Here is a 23,945-nt window from a genome sequence, read left to right as displayed (position 1 = left end):
AATCTTTTCCACAAGGAAGGGGAGGAGTCTGTAAAATTTCATTTTACAATTGTATGAAGACAATTAGGATGATTCTGATTAGCATCGGGGTAGTATAGCTCGGTTGGTAGAGTGGCCGTGCCAGCAACTTGAGGGTTCCAGGTTCGATCCCCGCTTCTGCCATCCTAGTCACTGCCGTTGTGTCCTTGGGCAAGACACTTTACCCACCTGCTCCCAGTGCCACCCACACTGGTTTAAATGTAACTTAGATATTGGGTTTCACTATGTAAAAGTACTTTGAGTCACTAGAGAAAAGCGCTATATAAATATAATTCACTTCACATTGCACTAACGATCACGGAGAAATTGTGACTTGTGTGTGAAGTGTGTCAATTTGTAATCCTTGTATCTGTAAGTTTTATTCCAGCTGATCTATCTGTTGTGTGACATGCTAAGTGAATTTGTGTACTTTTGTAGTTACACAGATATGGCAACACTGGCGATCAGGCGAGAATATTGAGTGATATTTGGTCGAGAACATGTTTTTCTTTAATCATTATAAATGTATTTTTTGCTACTTTATGTTTTACTTTTCATTGTGAGATTTCCAGTTCTTTTCCTCATGTATTATTACACCCATCCACTCTTTCACTCCCCGGATTGCAAATAATGTAAATAATGCAATGTACATACTATGATGATTAACTTGTGTAATGACTGTATTATGTTGATAGTATATATTTGTACCATGAATTGATTAACGTGGACCCCGACTTAAACAAGTTGAAAAACTTATTGGGGTGTTACCATTTAGTGGTCAATTGTACGGAATATGTACTGTACTGTGCAATCTACTAATAAAAGTATCAATCAATCAATCAATCAATCAATTCAAAGTCCGTCTATTTGTATTTGGGTGTTATTTTCTCTTCTACTATTACCGAATTGCATTATTTTAGTATTACTGATTCTAAAATAGTCTGTTTTTGTCAAACCATCTCTTTAATTTATTAATTTCTTCTGTTATGACTTGTCCATATGAGTTGGGAAATTGTGTTAGATGTAAATATAAACAGAATACAATGATTTGCAAATCGTTTTCAACCCATATTCATTCGAATATGCTACAAAGACAACATATTTGATGATTTTTTTTTTTTTGCAAAATCATTAACTTTAGAATTTGATGCCAGCAACACGTGACAAAGAAGTTTTGGAAGGTGGCAATAAATACTGATAAAGTTGAGGCAATGCTCATCAAACACTTAGTTGGAACATCCCACAGGTGTGCAGGCTAATTAGGAACAGGTGGGTGCCATGATTGGGTACAAACGATGGGGCGAGGTACACCCCTTTGTCCACAACTGCGTGAGCAAATAGTCAAACAGTTTAAGAACAACGTTTCTCAAAGTGCAATTGCAAGAAATTTAGGGATTTCAACATCTACGGTCCAGAATATCATCAAAAGGTTCAGAGAATCTGGAGAAATCACTCCACGTAAACGGCATGGCCGGAAACCAACATTAAATGACCGTGACCTTCGATCCCTCAGACGGCACTGTATTAAAAACCGACATCTATCTCTAAAGGATATCACCACATGGGCTCAGGAACACTTCAGAAAACCACTGTCACTAAATATAGTTTGTCACTACATCTGTAAGTGCAAGTTAAAGCTCTACTATGCAAAGCGAAAGCCATTTATCAACAACATCCAGAAATGCCGCCGGCTTCTCTGGGCCCGAGATCATCTAAGATGGACTGATGCAAAGTGGAAAAGTGTTCTGTGGTCTGACGAGTCCACATTTCAAATTGTTTTTGGAAATATTCGACATGGTGTCATCCGGACCACAAGGGAAGCGAACCGTCCAGACTGTTATCGACGCAAAGTTCAAAAGCGAGCATCTGTGATGGTATGGTGGTGCTTTAGTGCCCAGGGCATGGGTAACTTACACATCTGTGAAGGCACCATTAATGCTGAAATGTACATACCGGTTTTGGTACAACACATGCTGCCATCTAAGCGCTGTCTTTTTCATGGGCGCCCCTGCTTATTTCAGCAAGACAATGCCAAGGCACATTCAGCACGTGTTACAACAACGTGGCTTCGTAAAAAAAGAGTGCGGGTACTTTCCTGGCCCGCCTGCAGTCCAGACCCGTCCCTCATCGAAAACGTGTGGCGCATTATGAAGCGTAAAATACGACAGCGGAGACCCCGGACTGTTGAACGACTGAAGCTCTACATAAAACAAGAATGGGAAAGAATTCCACTTTCAAAGCTTCAACAATTAGTTTCCTCAGTTCCCAAACGTTTATTTAGTGTTGTTAAAAGAAAAGGTGATGTAACACTGTGGTGAACATGCCCTTTCCCAACTACTTTGGCATGTTTCAGCCATGAAATTCTAAGTTTATGAGTTTGAACATCAAATATCTTGTCTTTGTACTGCATTCAATTGAATATGGGTTGAAAAGAATTTGCAAATCATTGTATTCCGTTTATATTTACATGTAACACAATTTCCCAACTCATATTGAAACGGGGTTTGTATTAGCCTTTGTGTGTTCTCTCCTGAAGAAAACGCAGACGTAAAGTCATGTGTTTACCTGGCACCAGATGCTGTAGTCGGTGGCTCTACATTGTTGTTGGCCAACCTTCACTTCCCATACTTGTCTTCTTTCCGGGGAAGCTCATAGCATCAGCTCAAAGTTAGTAGCAGCCATGGCGCCCTGTAGTCACATGAGCGCCTTTTGACCAATCATTAAGGGGATGGCCCGAAACCGAGTTGGCCGTGCTCTCTTTATACACGACTCAGAGGACACTGCTAATAAGCGTGACGTGTCGGCGAACACAGACCAGCACACTTATGGATCATTCATGGCATTCCATGAAGACGCTGCAAGGCCATACCAACACGAGCTTCGAGATTTCTACGTGAAATGCTCGCGTGGTGGAAGACATGTTACGCTCAAATGCATTAAGTGCATGTGCGTGCTTCACTCTGACCTTTCTAGACAACGTGAGTCAGAGTTAATCAGCCTCGAAAGGGTGACGCTCACTTCTTATTTGAATATTTCATGACTCCATAGAGGAAGATAAGGACTTATACCTGAAAACTCTGCTGGACCTTGTTTTGCTTGTTACGAGGCCTAGGCCGATAATCAATCAATCAATCAATCAATCAATCAATGTTTACTTATATAGCCCTAAATCACTAGTGTCTCAAAGGGCTGCACAAACCACCACGACATCCTCGGTAGGCCCACATAAGGGCAAGGAAAACTCACACCCAGTGGGACATCGGTGACAATAATGACCCAGTGGGACGTCGGTGACAATGATGACTATGAGAACCTTGGAGAGGAGGAAAGCAATGGATGTCGAGCGGGTCTAACATGATACTGTGAAAGTTCAATCCACAATGGATCCAACACAGTCGCGAGAGTCCAGTCCAAAGCGGATCCAACACAGCAGCGAGAGTCCCGTTCACAGCGGAGCCAGCAGGAAACCATCCCAAGCGGAGGCGGATCAGCAGCGCAGAGATGTCCCCAGCCGATACACAGGCAAGCAGTACATGGCCACCGGATCGGACCGGACCCCCTCCACAAGGGAGAGTGGGACATAGAAGAAAAAGAAAAGAAACGGCAGATCAACTGGTCTAAAAAGGGAGTCTATTTAAAGGCTAGAGTATACAAATGAGTTTTAAGGTGAGACTTAAATGCTTCTACTGAGGTGGCATCTCGAACTGTTACCGGGAGGGCATTCCAGAGTACTGGAGCCCGAACGGAAAACGCTCTATAGCCCGCAAACTTTTTTTGGGCTTTGGGAATCACTAATAAGCCGGAGTCCTTTGAACGCAGATTTCTTGCCGGGACATATGGTACAATACAATCGGCAAGATAGGATGGAGCTAGACCGTGTAGTATTTTATACGTAAGTAGTAAAACCTTAAAGTCACATCTTAAGTGCACAGGAAGCCAGTGCAGGTGAGCCAGTACAGGCGTAATGTGATCAAACTTTCTTGTTCTTGTCAAAAGTCTAGCAGCCGCATTTTGTACCAACTGTAATCTTTTAATGCTAGACATGGGGAGACCCGAAAATAATACGTTACAGTAATCGAGACGAGACGTAACAAACGCATGGATAATTATCTCGGCGTCTTTATTGGACAGAATGGAGCGAATTTTAGTGATATTACGGAGATGAAAGAAGGCCGTTTTAGTAACGCTTTTAATGTGTGACTCAAAGGAGAGAGTTGGGTCAAAGATAATACCCAGATTCTTTACCGAGTCACCTTGTTTAATTGTTTGGTTGTCAAATGTTAGAGTTGTATTATTAAATAGAGTTCGGTGTCTAGCAGGACCGATAATCAGCATTTCCGTTTTTTTGGCGTTGAGTTGCAAAAAGGCAATTAACGGACAAAGGAAAATTTAATCGCCAAGTGCTAGGGCTGGGCGATATATGTATATACTCAATATATCACGGGTTTTTCTCTGCGCAAAATAGAAAACGACTAAATCGTGATATAGGAGTATACGGTCTCACGCAGTTGCTTTTAGCTGCGGTCATTACACTGCAGGCGCTTCTCACAGACAGCAAGCGCACCTTCTTAAATACGTCACATACGTATAACGTCATCCGCCTTCGCGGAGCAGAAAGGTAGCAGCTGTAATACGAGAGAAAGAAGGTGCGAATCCAGTAACAAAATGAAGGAAGAATTCATTCCCAAGAAAAACAGCTGGCGGCGGTTTGGCTTCAAGCGGGAAAATGTTGAACAGACAACCGTGTGGGGCGAAAGCGTTGCTACAAAAGGTAGCATTGCTGATAATATATAGCATCATTTGAAAAGTCACCTGCTAGAGTCAACATCTATGTTCGGTGTCACGCCAACAAAATGCTGAGGCAACAATTTCTACATCAAAAAAACAGTGAACAGAAGGAGATAACGTCCGCAGTAACCTACCACATAGTGAAGGACAAACACTATTTGATTTCCTATTATGCAGCTCATTTATATTTGTATATATCTTGTGTGACATCATGCACAAAATTGCCTTTTATTTGTTTCAAACTATTGTAGTGGCGTTCTGTACAAAATAATCAAGTGTTGTTTTGATATGTCATTTTAGGGACATCATGCACAAAAGTGCACTAACAGCTTGTTTTAAAATGTCTGGCAATCTTGCACTTTCTGTTTTGGAAATGACATGAATTTTTGTGCCACTGCTGTTTAATAAATACAGTTTTAGTCAATTGACTTAGTTGTGATTTCCCTCCCTGCATGAAAGTTTTAAAAAAAAGCATAGATTAATGCAGTATGAAGAAGTATGTTTTAACGTAGACACATAGAATCATCATACTGCTGTGATTATATGCATCAAGTGTTCATTCAAGGCTAAGACAAAATATCAAGATATACATCATATATCTTGATATAGCATAAAAATTACGAGATATTAAAAAAAGGACATCGCTCAGCCCTACGATGTGCATGCTTTCAAGAGCATTCACACTTTTCGTCGCTTTTAGCGGCTACGCGCGTTATGCTTGCCGACCCTTCTAATTTTCCCGGGAGACTCCCAAATATCAGTGCCCTTCCCGAAAATCTGCCGGGGCAACCTTTCTTCCGATTTCAACCCGTAAAACAGTGACTTAAAGGCACTGCTTTTAGAGTCCTCTACAACATGTCGTCACGTCCGTTTGTACTTCATACAAACAGCGTGCCGACCCAGTCAAATAATATATGCGGCTTTTATAAAACACACAAGTGAATGCAAAGCATACTTGGTCAACAGCCATACAGGTCACACTGAGGGTGGCCGTATCAACAACTTTAACACTGTTACAAATATGCGCCACGCTGTGAACCCACACCTAGGGATGATGTTCGAAACTGGTTCTCTAGACTGTTTGATAAGAAAACAACCGATTCCATGAATTCAAATTCGTTTTTGAGAACCGATTCCCGTGATCAAAGCAACTACTCCGTATTTTCGCGACCGTATTAAAATCGCCATGTCAGTTACGGGTGCTATTTCTGTATTTAACGCATAAATAAGGCGCAGGCATGGTTAAACATAAGCTATCATATGGCTTTTGGAACTCAGTGCACACATTACAACCTATCTGGATTCGATAAGAGATTCAATGAGGGAATTGGTTCGATAAAGAGGATTTGATATTGGTCTCGATCATCCCTACCCACACCAAACAAGAATGACAAACACATTTCGGAAGAAAGTCCACACCGTAATACAAAATAAACACAACAGAACAAAAACCCATAACCCCTTGCAGCACTAACTTTTCCGCAACACTACAATATACACCCCCGCCACCACCAAAGCCCGCCCCCCCAACTTCAACCCCGCCCTACTATCGCCCGATTTCGGAAGGTCTCAAGGTTGGCAAGTATGATGCGCGTTAGTGCCATCGCGGAATGAAAAGAAAAGGGGTTGGGGGGGGGGGTATTTTGTCCTTATTAATAGTGTTTGACTCTTTGTGCAGAAACATGGGGCTGCTGGCCTGCTAGCCTCACACAGTGCAACTAGTTAGCATGTAGCAGCTAACGTGGACAAAATGATCACAAAAGCCAAATTCCTAGGGGTGTAACGGTACACAAAAATTCCGGTTCGGTTTAGAGGTCACGGTTCGGTTCATTTTCGGTACGATAAGAAAACAAAATATACATTTTTTTGGTTATTTATTTACCAAATTTGCAAACAATGGCTTGATCCTTTTAACATTGGGAACACTATAATAATTCTACCCATGTTAATCCACATTAAACTGTCTCAAGTTGTTGCTTAGATGAAACAAAATGACAACTTTTCTTCTACATATAAAAAGTGCAACATTAAACAGGGGCGGCATAGCTCGGTTGGTAGAGGGGCCGTGTCAGCAACTTGAGGGTTGCAGGTTCGATTCCCGCTTCCGCCATCCGAGTCACTGCCGTTTTGTCCTTGGGCAAGACACTTTACCCACCTGCTCCCAGTGCCACCCACACTGGTTTAAATGTAACTTAGATATTGGGTTTCACTATGTAAAGCGCTTTGAGTCACTCGAGAAAAGCGCTACATAAATATAATTCACTTAATTCACTTTCAAGTCAACTCATCATGCTTAATTTATTACAGAACTTGGGAAGCCTGTAGTTGATTTTTTAATATGTAAATGTTATATTTGTATCAACATGTGATAGCAGGGACCCTGCCATTCAAAACTAGGCTGCAACATTACTAATGATTCATGTAACTATAGCTGAAAAATAGTACAATAGCAATAGGAGTTCATGCTGGCTTTATGATGCACTTACATTTATTATATACACTATCAGAGACAGAAATTCTTCATTTACCATAATGTTCTTTTTTGCAGTTTCAACACACCTCAATCAACACTGTCCGTAACACACACACACGCCACAAAATGAGCTAACGTTACGCTAAAAGCTAACTAGCCTTCACCTAAAGCCAGGACTGCGAGTCAGCTGAGCTGCAGTTTGTTTCTAGAAGGTCACGGGCTCATAGTGATGTTTAGAAAGTAGTTGACTTGGAAGTGTTTAGTATACCTTGGGGAGAGTCCGTTGCTCCCCTGCTAAAAGCCTATCTGCTCGACGCTGAAGCGCTGACTGGCTACTGTTGTAACCAATCAGATGGTTGTATGGGAGGGACAATGCAGGGTGCTGTGTACAGACAGAGGCAGAACGGAGCGGAGCAGCTTGTTAAGACTTTAGCATAGGCGGCTACTTCATACGTTCGTGTGGAACTCGTTCGGTACTCCTCCGCACCGAACCGGAACCCCCGTACCGAAACGGTTCGATACAAATACAGGTACCTTTACACCCCTACAAATTCCACCATACCAATGTGGGAATATTTCAGTATGAACCTTTGGAACAAGATGAGACTATCATTTTGCCGAAAAACCTGCAAGCTAACTTGAAACACAACCACTCGACATGCTACAATCACTCCGTGTGTGGTGAACAAGCCGAGTCAGTGTAAACACAACAGTGCAAAATAGTGTGGTCTTATAGAAAGTGGGGGTAAATACATTGCCAATTTAATACCTTTTTTCTGCCAAGTGAAGTGAAGTGAATTATATTTATATAGCGCTTTTCTCAAGTGACTCAAAGCGCTTTACATAGTGACACCCAATATCTAAGTTACATTTAAACCAGTGTGGGTGGCACTGGGAGCAGGTGGGTAAAGTGTCTTGCCCAAGGACACAACGGCAGTAACTAGGATGGCACAAGCGGGAATCGAACCTGCAACCCTCAAGTTGCTGGCACAGCCACTCTACCAACCGAGCTATGCCGCCCCAAAAATGTTTTACAAAAAAGATTCTTCTAAAAGTGCTGTCATGTTGTCATGTTAGTGTTCCTCACTCCGAATCGGCCAAAATTTATGTTTTTTTCCCCCCAAATGAGCTTTTAATAAATCTGTTTAAACGGTAGTGTTAATACTGTTACTTTGCACTTTTGTTTACAAAAGATCTTAACTTGATTGTCAGTTAATTAAAGTACAACTCAACCTCTGCCGACATGTTCAATATCGAAGCGCAACTTTGCTTGGCAATACTTTATTTAGCTATCTTATTTATTGTTTTGCTTGTGTATATATTAGGGGCCCCAATCACCTTCTTAAAATATTGTATTGCTTTTCAATCAATCAATCAATGTTTACTTATATCGCCCCAAATCATGAGTGTCTCAAAGGGCTGCACAAGCCACAACGACATCTTCAATTCAGCTCCCACATCAGGGCAAGGAAATACTCAACCCAATGGGACAATGAGAAACCTTGGAGAGGACCGCAGATATGAGGGGGACCCCCCCCCCAGGGTAACCAGTGCAATGGACGTTGAGTGGATCTACCATAATTTTGTCAAAGTTCAGTCCATAGTGGATCTACATAATAGTGAGATTCCAGTCCCTAGTGGATCTAGCATAATAGTGAGAGTCCAGTCCATAGTGGATCTGGCATAATAGTGTGAGAGTCCATAGAGGATCTAACATAATAGTGAGAGTCCAATCAATAATTGATCGAGCATAATAGTGTAAGAGTCCGGTCCATAGTGGATCTAACATAATAGTGTGAGAGTCCAGTCCATAGTGTATCTAAAATAATAGTGTGAGAGTCCAGTCCATAGTGGATCTAACATAATAGTGTGAGAGTCCAGTCCATAGTGGATCTAACATAATAGTGTGAGAGTTCAGTCCATAGTGGATCTAACATAATAGTGTGAGAGTCCAGTCCATAGTGGATCTAACATACTAGTGTGAGAGTCCAGTCCATAGTGGATCTAACATACTAGTGTGAGAGTCCAGTCCATAGTGGATCTAACATAATAGTGTGAGAGCTCAGTCCATAGTGGATCTAAAATAATATTGTAAGTCCAGTCCATAGTGGATCTAACATAATAGTGTGAGAGTCCAGTCCATAGTGGATCTAACATACTAGTGTGAGAGTCCAGTCCATAGTGGATCTAACATAATAGTGTGAGAGTCCAGTCCATAGTGGATCCAACATAATAGTTTGAGAGTCCAGTCCATATCCATATCCATAATCCTTTTGTCATTTTTATTCAAGTGCAACATTTTGTTAACAGTAAGTATATTTTAGTGTTATTGTTAGTTTGCATTATTTAACTTGGAGATATAAATCCTTTTATTTCAACTACCGTATTTTTCGGAGTATAAGTCGCTCCGGAGTATAAGTCGCATTTTTGGGGGAAATGTATTTGATAAAAACCAACACCAAGAATAGACATTTGAAAGGCATCCATCCATCCATCATCTTCCGCTTATCCGAGGTCGGGTCGGGGGCAGCAGCCTAAGCAGGGAAGCCCAGACTTCCCTCTCCCCAGCCACTTCGTCTAGCTCTTCCCGGGGGATCCCGAGGCGTTCCCAGGCCAGCCGGGAGACATAGTCTTCCCAACGTGTCCTGGGTCTTCCCCGTGGCCTCCTACCGGTTGGACGTGCCCTAAACACCTCCCTAGGGAGGCGTTCGGGTGGCATCCTGACCAGATGCCCGAGCCACCTCATCTGGATCCTCTCGATGTGGAGGAGTTGCAGCTTTACTTTGAGTTCCTCCTGGATGGCAGAGCTTCTCACCCTATCTCTAAGGGAGAGGAAACTCATTTCGGCCGCTTGTACCCGTGATCTTATCCTTTCGGTCATAACCCAAAGCTCATGACCATAGGTGTGGATGGGAACGTAGATCGACCGGTAAATTGAGAGCTTTGCCTTCCGGCTCAGCTCCTTCTTCACCACAACGGATCGATACAACGTCCGCATTACTGAAGACGCCGCACCGATCCGCCTGTCGATCTCACGATCCACTCTTCCCCCACTCGTGAACAAGACTCCTAGGTACTTGAACTCCTCCACTTGGGGCAGGGCAATTTAAAATAAATAAAGAATAGTGAACAACAGGCTGGGGCTTCACGGTGGCAGAGGGGTTAGTGTGTCTGCCTCACAATACGAAGGTCCTGCAGTCCTGGGTTCAAATCCAGGCTCGGGATCTTTCTGTGTGGAGTTTGCATGTTCTCCCCGTGAATGCGTGGGTTCCCTCCGGGTACTCCGGCTTCCTCCCACTTCCAAAGACATGCACCTGGGGATAGGTTGATTGGCAACACTAAATTGGCCCTAGTGTGTGAATGTGAGTGTGAATGTTGTCTATCTGTGTTGGCCCTGCGATGAGGTGGCGACTTGTCCAGGGTGTACCCCGCCTTCCGCCCGATTGTAGCTGAGATAGGCGCCAGCGACCCCAAAAGGGAATAAGCGGTAGAAAATGGATGGATGGATGGATGGAACAACAGGCTGAATAAGTGTACGTTATATGAGGCATAAATAACCAACTGAGAAGGTGCCTGGTATGTTAATACAATGGTTCTCAACCTTTTTTCAGTGATGTAACCCTTTGAACATTTTTTTTTAATTCAAGTACCCCCTAATCGGTGCAAAGCATTTCTGGTTGAAAAAAAAGAGATACAGAAGTAAAATACAGCACCATGTCATCAGTGCAAAATATTGTATTTGTAGTGGTCTTTCTTGAACTATTTAGAAAAAAAGAAATAAAAATAACAAAAAAACTTGTTGAAAAATAAACAAGTGATTCAATTATAAATAAAGATTTCTACACAATCATCAACTTAAAGTGCCCTCTTTGGGAATTGTAATAGAGATCAATCAGGATTCATGAACTTAATTCTAAACATTTCTTCACAAAAAAAGACATCTTTAACATCAATATTTATGGAACATGTCCACAAAAAATCTAACTGTCAACACGGAATATTGCATTGTTGTATTTCTTTTTCACATTTTATGAAAACTTACATTCACATTTTGTTGAACTATTATTAAATGATAAATGGGTTGTACTTGTATAGCGCTTTTCTACCTTCAAGGTACTCAAAGCGCTTTGACACTACTTCCACATTTACCCATTCACACACACATTCACACACTGATGGAGGGAGCTGCCATGCAAGGCGCCAACCAGCACCCATCAGGAGCAAGGGTGAAGTGTCTTGCTCAGGACACAACGGACGTGACGAGGTTGGTGCTAGGTGGGATTTGAACCAGGGACCCTTGGGTTGCGCACGGCCACTCTCCCACTGCGCCACGCCGTTATTCAATAAATATATTTATAAAAGATTTTTGAATTGCTGCGATTAAAAAAAAAAATCTCACATACCCCTCGGCATACCTTTGAGTACCCCCAGGGGTAGGCGTACCCCCATTTGAGAACCACTGTGTTAACCTAACATATCATGGTAAGAGTCATTCAAATAACTATAACATATAGAACATGCTATACGTTTACCAAACAATCTGTCACTCCTAATCGATAAATCCGATTAAATCTTATACGTCTAGTCTCTTGCGTGAATGTGTAATATTATTTGATATTTTACGGTAATGTGTTAATAATTTTACACATAAGTCGCTCCTGAGTATAAGTCGCACTATGAAAAAAACTGCCACTTATAGTCCGAAAAATACGGTACAATGTTAAAATACAAGTTTACTGCATTTGATAGGATATACATTCATTATCACTGTTATGTGTTATCATTACATCAATGGTTTATTTGGGCTCATAAAAAAGTATGGCAAAAATATTGTTTATCGGCAATAATTTTTAGGTCGATGTATCTTCAAGCAATATTTGTTATTAGTCCGGGCCTACTGTAGGGGGTAACGGTTTTGTAGATACTGCGGTGTTACGGTTTCAAAGTATTTTTACAATAGTGCCGTGACGTGTGACGGCATCAGTCAAAAACTTGGTGTATGTGGTTTTTTTTGTGGCGCTTTAGCGTTGGCCTGGGTCAGAAAATAAACTACATCTCCCAGAATCCTCTGCACAAAGAGGGGGCGTGGAACGCCGTAAGTAAGACGTGAAGTGTGTTCGTACTTGTAGTATATAAGAGTATTTTTTATTTCATTTTTTTTTCCTGGAAATGTCTGTTGAGTTATGATGCTAACATTGCCACTTTAAAGACATCAACTGTAAATTACTGTATGCTGTTTTAATATTTGCTTGAATCATTAGATGTTCCTGCACATTTGCACTAAAAATCCAGGTTTGTAGTAATAAATACGATTAGAGTATTTGAGCATTATGTCTGTGTTTAATTACAGTAAATGTTTTTTACAACACTTTATGGCATTTTTCTTTTGGCCATATACCACATTAATTTTGTACTGTGCCTTTAACCTTCGTCTTGTGTTAGGGTCGGCACCGACCCGTTTTAGTTTTTAAATGCATAAAAACACAACATACATTTATTTTTTTGCATCAAAGCTTTTTGACTTTGTCAGGAACCTCTTTGTCAACAAAATAAAACATTTTAATTCTTTTCACTAAATTATAAAATGCTCTGGTAGAAATTATGCCCTTGGTGTTGTTAGGGTCGGTTTCGACCCAGTTATAAAAATAAGATGATAAAGCAATGATAAGAGCCAAAACTGAACACACTGACAGCCAGCTCCTCTCCCAATCATGTGAGCTTTAGTGGATTCTCATTTTACCTTGTTATCCTGTACAAAAACAAACAAAAGACGGACACCAAAAGTGTCACTTTTTGCCACTCTGATTTTGTTTTTTATTAGTTTTGGAACTAGTAATCTATTTCTCTTGGTTTCATATGCTTGATTGGTTGTTGTTGGATTTCTGTTGCTGAAAAAAATACTTTTTAGCCTTTTTCTTGAAGTAAATATATATGGGTCGAAATTGACCCGTAACACCATTGATGTTACTATAGTTAAAATTCTTAAAATGAAAAAATAAATAAAACACATTTATTTAAGAGATGTGTTCTAATACCCCTTAGTAATAGTTAGGTAACAGAACAACCTTTTTTTTATGTATATGATTCTTTTGAGGTTCGTTTTACCATTTTTAAAAATTGAAATCGAGGGGTATACTGACAAAAAAAGGCCCAATGGCCCAAACCAAAAATATTAAAACCAATATTTTCAAGGATAAGGAAGCCTAACGAGGTAACCAAGAGATGAGAAACAAATTGGATGATAGATAGTTGTTTTTAGTGTATTTTACAGCTGATTTAAGACATGGGTCAAAACCGACCCGTTAACTTAAGAGATGGTAACAGAAAGCTAACACAAGAGGAAGGTTAATACCGTGATAATATTGACATTTTGATATTGTTGCATCCTTACTGAAATGTCAAACCAAGTTAAAACCAGACAGGATGTGAAATATGTGGAGACGCTTATATCTCTGTCAAATCTTATCAGATTGGATTATCATTTTCAAATGTTGGGTCCTATTACATTTGTACACCGGCGGTTCCGGGTATAACAAGTCCTCCTTTTCGATACTCAGATCCTGAACAACGGTGGATCTCTCACTGATGACAAAGGTTAAGCCTCGGTGAAGGTCCTCTTGCTGGATACGGGTGGCTCTCATGAGGCCACAGAGCATTCTGCTGTGCTGAGGCTGCACATCATTAGTAAGAAAACTGGTTCTTCAGCTTTAGGGGAGATAATCTGCTGGTAGTTTGGCACGCGCATGTATATATGTGTGTGTGTGTGTGTGTGTGTGTGTGTGTGTGTGTGTACTCACCTTGAGGTCTCTGTGGACAATGTGCTTCTGGTGGCAGTACTGTACCGCTGATACAATCTGCAGGAAAGAAAGAAAAAAACAGCTAAAGGGGGAACTGTACATTTTCATTTTAGCCATGATTCACAATCATAAAAGACAGGACGGATGTATTTTTTAAGGCATTCTAACTATTAAATACATTCGATCAAGTCCGCTTACAATGGAGTTTACGAAAGCTGCTCTATTCTGCCTATGTCAATCAATCATTGTTTATTTATATAGCCCTAAATCACGAGTGTCTCAAAGGGCTGCACAAGCCACAACGACATCCTCGTTGTGGTCCTACAAAGCACTTAAAAGAACCAAACACCTCCATTAAGGTCTGTATACATGATGTAAGTATAATAATGTAATGTAGTAACAGGCACATCATGAAGTGAAGTGAAGTGAATTACATTTATATAGCGCTTTTCTCTAGTGACTCAAAGCGCTTTACATAGTGAAACCCAATATCTAAGTTACATTTAAACCAGTGTGGGTGGCACTGGGAGCAGGTGGGTAAAGTGTCTTGCCCAAGGACACAACGGCAGTGACTAGGATGGCGGAAGCGGGAATTGAACCTGCAACCCTCAAGTTGCTGGCACGGCCGCTCTACCAACCGAGCTATGCCGCCCCCATAACAATTAATATTGACCTATTTTGATAATTTTAAGCATATTGGGCGCATTAACTTAAAAAACGCATCACAACATTCTCTTTTTTTTTATATCCATTACTGATTATTACTCATCGCAGACTTTATGAGAGGCAACAAACACAATACAACCACTTACTGGACAAGGTCTGCTGTCATTAGGATGCAGACTGCTAGGACGTTCTTATGTTGTAATTTAGATTAGGAATATATATTAATCCCCGCAAGTGTCTTTTTGTGTCATTCCCGGACCTAAATTGGAATGCAAAGTGTACCGACTTGTCGGAATACCTACTCAGCCTTCTTCTGTCCAGTTAAAAGGCATGATTTATGATCGAGAAAAAACTTCCACGGAGAAGAGAAGCGAGGAAACAGCAGATCACTCGATGTCAATAGAGGTTACACACACCAGTGATCACATCACCACTCTAAATAGTTTGTCTGTGTTAGCGCTTATAATAACACCATTGGTTTTTATTCAAGTCACCAAATGTAAATGGGAGCATTGTCGGCGCTTTTTGAACAGGTATTTATTGGGGCGGCATAGCTCGGTTGGTAGAGTGGCCGTGCCAGCAACTTGAGGGTTCCAGGTTCGATTCCCAGTACTGCCATCCTAGTGACTGCCATTGTGTCCTTGGGCAAGACACTTTACCCACCTGCTCCCCGTGCCACCCACACTGGTTTAAATGTAACTTAGATATGAGGATTCACTATGTAAGGCGCTTTCAGTAACTAGAGAAAAGCGCTATATAAATATAATTTATTCACTTTTATGGGCGGAACAGAGGACGTCCCATTGGTTCTGTCGTAGGGTGACTTTTTACATTTATTTACGAATTAGAAAGCATTATTAAAAGAATCTGTTGTCAAGTCTTTCATCAATCAATCAATCAATCGTTTACTTATATAGCCCTAAATCACTAGTGTCTCAAAGGGCTGCACAAACCACTACGACATCCTCGGTAGGCCCACATAAGGGCAAAGAAAACTCACACCCAGTGGGACATCGGTGACAATAATGACCCAGTGGGACGTCGGTGACAATGATGACTATGAGAACCTTGGAGAGGAGGAAAGCAATGGATGTCGAGCGGGTCTAACATGATACTGTGAAAGTTCAATCCATAATGGATCCAACACAGTCGCGAGAGTCCAGTCCAAAGCGGATCCAACACAGCAGCGAGAGTCCCGTTCATAGCGGAGCCAGCAGGAAACCATCCCAAGCGGAGGCGGATCAGCAGCGCAGAGATGTCCCCAGCCGATACACAGGCAAGCAGTACATGGCCACCGGATCGGATCGGACCCCCTCCACAAGGGAGAGTGGGACATAGAAGAAAAAGAAAAGAAACGGCAGATCAACTGGTCTAAAAACGGAGTCTATTTAAAGGCTAGAGTATACAAATGAGTTTTAAGGTGAGACTTAAATGCTTCTACTGAGGTGGCATCTCGAACTGTTACCGGGAGGGCATTCCAGAGTACTGGAGCCCGAACGGAAAACGCTCTATAGCCCGCAGACTTTTCATAATGATTGAGACGAGACAAAATTCCCCCCAAAAAATTCCGGTTCCTCTTTAAGCACAGCTACCTTTAGGTTTGACACATCCTTCCTGCCAAAGGTAATACTAAAACACACCTTGCTAAAGCTTTACTCTGGTTATACAAATTTATTTTATTTGGCATATTGTGCCAATGGCACCATTTGGAAATAACTGATCTCTTATGCAAATCAGTCTCATCCTTAGCTTTATTTTCATGGCTCATTGACGAACGCAGGCCGCTTTAACACGTCAGGTGACACTGTTGACCACAGCACAGGCCCAATTGCAAGGGTCTTGCCGGAGACGTGTGACTTATCAAAAACCGAGATGGATGACGGGACGAGAGCGGTCTCGGGTGCAGAGGCGTGCAAGCAGAGCGCAGCAGGAGGGGTAAAGGCTGGGTACCTGTCTAAATTTAGCCCTGGCCTCTTTTTCCTTCATTCTTCCATGTGCTACCAGGTAGTCGAAGACCTCTCCTGCAAAGACAAAAGGAAAGACAGCCGTGATAAAAAAGAAAATACAAGACAGCTGTTCGCCCCATGTGCGCGTGTTCGAGGGCGATTTTACCACCGCTTGTTGCACATGGAGCCTCTCCTGCGGGTACGTGCTGCTGCTGCTGTGCGACGACTCTTCCCAGAGCCGACACTTCTCGGGCGAAACGGGGGTGATGTTTGCAAAAAACTGAAACCGGATTAAAGAACCATAAAGTGCTGTTTCCCCCCCCGGAATACTTGCCATTCTCCCACTCGGCACGCTGACCTGCGAGGGCGCCAGTCAACTTTTGAGGCCGAGAAAAGCAACATCTCATCGACATTCTGACTCATCCTCCACAGACATTAGATGTGTAGAGCACGGGGAGGCATGCAGCTTAGGCAACGACCTTTCAAAGTTGTTTATCCTTTTAAAACTGTAATAAGTCGGTTTGAGCGCACTTTGGTTTTAATCCAATCCACTTTATTTGCAAAGCACAGTTATACAAAATAAACGTTTCCAAAGTGCTGCACAACAATATTAAAAACAATATTCAAATATCCTTCGCTCCACCAATGATTGAATAAAATAAATAAAACCAATATATAAACATGATTAAAAACGATTTTAAAAGGGTAAAACGGTACGTGTATTTGTATTGAACCATTTCGGTACGGGGGTTTCGGTTCGGAGGTGTACCGAATGAGTGTCCACACGGACATATTGGGTGGCGCAAAGCACGGCAGGCTAGCAGAGACCCCTCTAGGACAGTGGCCTAATGGTTAGATCGGTAGGTTGGGAATTCAAACCCCGGCCGAGTCATACCAAAGACTATAAAAAAATGGGACCCATTGCCTCCCTGCTTGGGACTCAGCATCAAAGGTTGGAATTGGGTGTTAAGTCACCATAAATGATTCCCGGGCGCAGCACCGCTGCTGCACACTGCTCCCCTGACTTCCTAGGGGGTGATCAAGGGGATGGGTCAAATGCAGAGGAAAAATTTTACGTGTGACAATCATTGGTACTTTAACTTTAACAACATGTAAAAGCCAGAGCTGGAAAACCCTCCTGCCTCGATAACATCTCCCGTTTGGGAACACTTAGGTTGCGTGGTGCGATACAACAATGGAGGACGGAGGTTTGCCGACATTGTTCAGCAGCAGTAGGGTACGCTTCTGCCAACACGTCAAACATGGTAACCCCTTTGAAGCGTCACCTCTGCATTCAAGCAGCCTCTCCTCGGCGATTCAAGCAGGGCTAAAGCAATAACAAATGTTTTTATAACAGCAGATTTAAGTCCATCCATTTTCTACCGCTTGACGCGTCCGGGGTCGCGGGGGGTTGCTCTATTGTATTAAAAACTAAATTTTGACCCACTTCTATGGTGGAAGAAGAATAAGAACATATATCCTCTTACTGACAAGTTAGCCGGGCTGGGGGTGGGGGGGTGGGGGGGGGGGGGGGTGGGGGGGTGGGGGGGGTGTTGATGAACGTGGACCCCGACTTAAACAAGTTGAAAAACTTATCGGGGTGTTTGCATTCAGTGGTCAATTGTAGGGAATATGTATTGTACTGTGCAATCTACTAATAAAAGTCTCAATCAATCAATCAATCAATCAATCAATCAAAAAAGGCACTTTATATGTAGAAAGGTTTTGTTAGAAACCATTCTGAGCCTTATCTTATTTAGTTTTTATTTTATATATGTTGACCACATAAACCCTGGCAATGGACCATGTGAAGTGAAGTGAATTATATTTATATAGCGCTTTTCTCAAGTGACTCAAAGCGCTTTACATAGTGACACCCAATATCTAAGTTACATTTAAACCAGTGTGGGTGGCACTGGGAGCAGGTGGGCGAAGTGTCTTGCCCAAGGACACAACGACAGTAACTAGGATGGCACAAGCGGGAATCGAACCTGCAACCCTCAAGTTGCTGGCACGGCCACTCTACCAACCGAGCTATAAATATATGTATGTTATGCCATTGTGTACAAATTTGGTAAATAAAAAACAAAAAAATTTATATTTTGTTGTTTTCTTACTGTACCGAAAATGAACAGAACCGTGACCTCTAAACCGAGGTACGTACCGAACCGAATTTTTTGTGTACTGTTACACCCCGGGGTAAAACCAATTAAAACAATAAATAGAAATCAGAATTTTAAAAACACAGAGGACCACACAACTCACGTAGTGTTAAAAGCCAAAGAATAAAAGTGGGTGTTAAGACGAGACTTAAAACACTCCACTGTGGAAGCAGTTCTAACATGGAGTGGTGGAATAGTGTTCCAGAGCTTAGGGTCGACCACAGAGAAGGCCCTGTCTCCCCTGGTTTTCAGTCTGGTCTTGGGCACCACGAGCTGGAGGTGGCTCTCGGACCTCAGAGCGGGCGCAGCAGTGTAAATTTGGATGAGGTCCTAAATATAATGAGGTGCCAGAACATGTAAAGCTTTAAAAACAAACAGCAATGTGTTAAAATCAATTCTAAAGTGAACAGGGAGCCGGTGCAAACTCTCAAGAATTGGGGTTACAAGCAGAGGTGGGTAGTAACGCGCTACATTTACTCCGTTACATCTACTTGAGTAACTTTTGGGAGAAATTGTACTTCTAAGAGTAGTTTTTATGCAACATACTTTTACTTTTACTTGAGTATATTTATAGAGAAGGAACGCTACTTTTACTCCGCTCCATTTATCTGCAATCAGGTCGCTACTCGCTACTTTTTTTTTATCGATCTCTTAATGCACGCTTTGTTTGTTTTGATTTTGTCAGACACGCATTCAAAGTAGGAACAACGCATGCTTGCATTTCACCAATCAAATGCAGTCACTGGTGACGTTGGACCAATCAACAGAGCCAGGCGGTCACGTGACCGTTACACGTAGACCCGACATGTTGAAAAACTTATTGGGGTGTTACCATTTAGTGGTCAACTGTACGGAATATTTACTGTACCGTCCAATCTACTAATAAAAGTTTCCATCAATCAACTAATCAATCAAAAGTGTAAAGGAAAAAAGACACTTTTTATTTCAACCGTACTTCCCGTCAAAAGCCTAAAGACTGATCGCCCAGTTCCTGTCTTCACAATAAAAGTGCCGCTCCATCGCGCCTGCGCTAACAAAATAAGAGTCTCCAAAAGCCAGCGCAAACAAACTAGCAAGCTACGGAGTTTGCCGCCAATGTATTTCTTGTAAAGTGTATAAAAACGAATATGGAAGCTGGACAAATAAGATGCCAAAAACCAACGACTTTCATGTGGTATTAGACAGGAAAGAGGAACTTTTTTTCTCCTCCATTTGAAAACCGGGACGTTATCAGCACTATACTGTCTGATTCCAATCAATGCAAGTCATCAGCATCAGGTAATACACCAACTTATATTCTTGTCTTCATTAAAGATAGGAATCTATATGTTAAACATGCATGTATATTCATTAAAACACCTTTAACATGTGAACAAAAATCGCAAAATAAATAAATATAAATTATATACTGTATATATGATATGTGTGTATGTGTATGTATATATGAGGTAGATCACCTCGACTTGGTCATTTATTAAGGAATTGATAAACGTTGAAAAACTTATTGGGGTGTTACCATTTAGTGGTCAATCGTACAGAATATGTACTGTACTGTGCAATCTACTAATACAAGTTTCAATCAATCAATGAATGCCTACTGAGCCTATGGTGCTGTTAAGTTATTGTGGCTCAATTTGCCTTAATTTTTTTTTATATTAATGTATTATTATTTAATATATAATATTGTTTTAGTTTCTTAAGAGATATTCCTGGCTCTGAATTTGCTCATTGCTATTTTTATGTTTTTGTGCATTATTTGTTGCTGGAACAGGTTACTCATCAGTTACTCAGTACTTGAGTAGTTTTTTCACAACATACTTTTTACTTTTACTAAAGTAAATATTTGGGTGACTACTCCTTACTTTTACTTGAGTAATAAATCTCTAAAGTAACAGTACTCTTACTTGAGTACAATTTCTGGCTACTCTACCCACCTCTGGTTACAAGCTGGTGTTTCTTGGCCCCTGTTAAAAGTCATGCTGTCCAGGCGACTTGAAATAAAAGCACGCACGACTTGTTCAAAAGGTTAAAAGATAAAAACGTTTTTACCTTTGCTAAAAGATAAAAGGTGATAAAAACACCTTTTTTTTAACGCCATTTCCTTGTTTGTCAAGTTTAAAACCGCTGTCTATAGTGACTTTGGGACGCATTTTATTTTGCAATGGTCCCAAGTCAGTGAGGGCTGGACCGAAAACTAAAATTTCAGTTTTTCCCTCATTCGTTATTAAAAAATTCTGGGCAAACCAAGCCTTGACGGTTTTAAGGTTTGGTTTATTTTAGGTATAATACATAATCTTTAAAAAGCTTTAGTGATTTTTAAAACAAAATACACAGGTAAATCTCCAGTCAATTAAAAATATCAACTGCTGGGTTGCAAACACGTGAACTAGAGTAGAGGTATGTCTGGGTTTCAGTCTAGAGTCCAACTGCGACGGTTTATTTATCTGCTTAAGTGCAAATTTGGGCGTATTTTGAAAGGTTTGGAATGGGTTGGCGTGGATTTATAGACCCTTGGGAAAAATAATTTTGGAGAGATTTAAACCATTATCACCAAGAAGTTACTGCCAGCAACTACCTCACTTCATTTGACACAAGGATTCAAAGGAGAAATAGGAGGCACATCATGCATGTGGAAGATTCCGCAAATTAAACGATCCGTGAAAGACAAATTTGGATTTTAAATAAAGTATTTGATTTACATAACGAGTGCCGTGCTGCTGTGATCGCGACGCCAATGAGAAAAAGGATACGTTTGTTTGCAGTTGATTTCCTGCTACAAATATCAGTCTAATATACAATTTATGTCTGCAGTTTTTAATGGTTTGAAGTTTATTGCTAGCGATATCAAGATTCAGTATATGCTGTTGAACCTACGAGAGATTTACTCATCAAGTTTATTAAAACTATTAAGGCTATTTTCTTGATGCTAACAAATATCACAAAAGAGGCTCCAATGTGGTCATCCGTATCAAATAAAGCACTTGACTTTTCTGAACAACAACAACTAAGCTTTTAGCTTGTTGGGAAATAGGAAAATTAAAATACGGTGGATTGGACAATACCTATTACTCGGACTCAACATGATGTTAGCTTATTTGCACAAGCAGGTCTTCAGAGTAATATTTAGACATAGCAACCACACAAAAAACACAAACTAATGCGATGTCTTGTCCTTTTCTTACGTTTAGTTCTGCTCTCAAACACTACTGATAAAGTAAAGGATTCAGGAAGTTTCTCAAACAAATTACAATTTTCAAACAATCATTTCTCAAAGTAATCCCTGCAGACACGGGCATGGTCCGATTGTATTCCACAAGATGATGAAAGGGATATTTTTAAGAGCCATTTCCGTCGACGCACATTTGTTTCTCCCTGACTTTAGTACCTTTATGAACCACTTCTTTTGGGGCTTTATGAAAGCTATTTTCTATTTCTCTATTCGAACGACTAGAACACCCAAGAAACAGAACAGCAGTATGGTATTTTCTGCTCAAACTCTACACTCACTTGATTTTTTGCTACGCTCAAACGGCTAGACCATCGTGTCAATAAGGCCGCCACTTAGAAAAACAGACGTGACGTCACATGCAACCCAGCTGTAGGCATAGGTACCAAATTCGGTACTTTGTAGTACTGACAAAATTTTGACGGTACCTATTAGAGCAGTGGTTCTAGAATGGGGTGCACGTACGCCTGGGAGTACTTGAAGGTATGCCAAAGGGGTACGTGAGATGTTTTAAAAAATATTCTAAAAATAGCAACAATTCAAAAATTCTTTATAAATATATTTATAACAACAAAATATGAATGTAAGTTCATAAACTGTGAAAAAAAAATACAACAATGCAATATTCAGTGTTGACAGATAGATTTTTTTGTGGACATGTTTCACATGTTCCATGGGGCTGTATAGCTCGGTAGGTAGAGCGGCCGTGTCAGCAACTTGAGGGTTGCAGGTTCGATCCCCGCTTCAATCAATCAATGTTTACCAGTTGATCTGCTGCTTCTTTTCTTTCTCCTATGTCCCCCCCTCCCTTGTGGAGGGGGTCCGGTCCGATGACCATGGATGAAGTACTGGCTGTCCAGAGTCGAGACCCAGGATGGACCGCCCGTCGGGACCCAGGATGGACCGCTCGCCTGTATCGGTTGGGGTTATCTCTACGCTGCTGATCCGCTTGAGATGGTTTCCTGTGGACGGGACTCTCGCTGCTGTCTTGGAGCCACTATGGATTGAACTTTCACAGTATCATGTTAGACCCGCTCGACATCCATTGCTTTCGGTCCCCTAGGGGGGGGGGTTGCCCACATCTGAGGTCCTCTCCAAGGTTTCTCATAGTCAGCATTGTCACTGGCGTCCCACTGGATGTGAATTCTCCCTGCCCACTGGGTGTGAGTTTTCCTTGCCCTTTTGTGGGTTCTTCCGAGGATGTTGTAGTCGTAATGATTTGTGCAGTCCTTTGAGACATTTGTGATTTGGGGCTATATAAATAAACATTGATTGATTGATTGATTGATACTTATATAGCCCTAAATCACTAGTGTCTCAAAGGGCTGCACAAACCACTACGACATCCTCGGTAGGCCCACATAAGGGCAAGGAAAACTCACACCCAGTGGGACGTCGGTGACAATGATGACTATGAGAACCTTGGAGAGGAGGAAAGCAATGGATGTCGAGCGGGTCTAACATGATACTGTGAAAGTTCAATCCATAATGGATCCAACACAGTCGCATGAAAGTTCAATCCATAATGGATCCAACACAGTCGCGAGAGTCCAGTCCAAAGCGGATCTAACACAGCAGCGTCCTAGTCAGTGGATTTGTGTCATTGGGCAAGACACTTTACCCACCTGCTCCCAGTGCCACCCACACTGGTTTGAATGTAAAAATTAGATATTGGGTTTCACTATGTTAAGCGCTTTGAGTCACTAGAGAAAAAGGGCTATATAAATATAATTCACTTCACTAAATATTGATGTTAAAGATGTTTTTGTGAACAAATGTTTAGAATTAAGTTCATGAATCCAGATGGATCTCTATTACAATCCCCAAAGAGGGCACTTTAAGTTGATGTGTAGAAATCTTTATTTATAA

At 41.4% G+C, this 23,945-nt stretch overlaps 1 protein-coding gene across 16 annotated transcripts in view; it reads right to left on the bottom strand.

The window, feature by feature from the left end:
* Positions 1-23,945, bottom strand: part of LOC133542148 (MAP/microtubule affinity-regulating kinase 3-like) — a 172,413-nt gene that overhangs the window by 74,974 nt on the left and 73,494 nt on the right. For all 16 annotated transcript variants that reach the window (XM_061886008.1, XM_061886007.1, XM_061886012.1 and 13 more), the window contains 2 exons: positions 16,693-16,763; positions 14,077-14,133 (listed from right to left, as the gene is read on the bottom strand). In XM_061886008.1, coding sequence (XP_061741992.1) covers positions 14,077-14,133; positions 16,693-16,763 — 128 coding nt within the window. The remainder of the gene's footprint in view (positions 1-14,076; positions 14,134-16,692; positions 16,764-23,945) is intronic.

Source organism: Nerophis ophidion, linkage group LG24 (assembly GCF_033978795.1).
Source record: "Nerophis ophidion isolate RoL-2023_Sa linkage group LG24, RoL_Noph_v1.0, whole genome shotgun sequence".
In the NCBI taxonomy this organism is placed as follows: domain Eukaryota; kingdom Metazoa; phylum Chordata; class Actinopteri; order Syngnathiformes; family Syngnathidae; genus Nerophis; species Nerophis ophidion.
The sequence above is the reverse complement of the archived record's forward strand: the minus strand, read 5'-3'. Positions and strand labels throughout refer to the sequence as shown.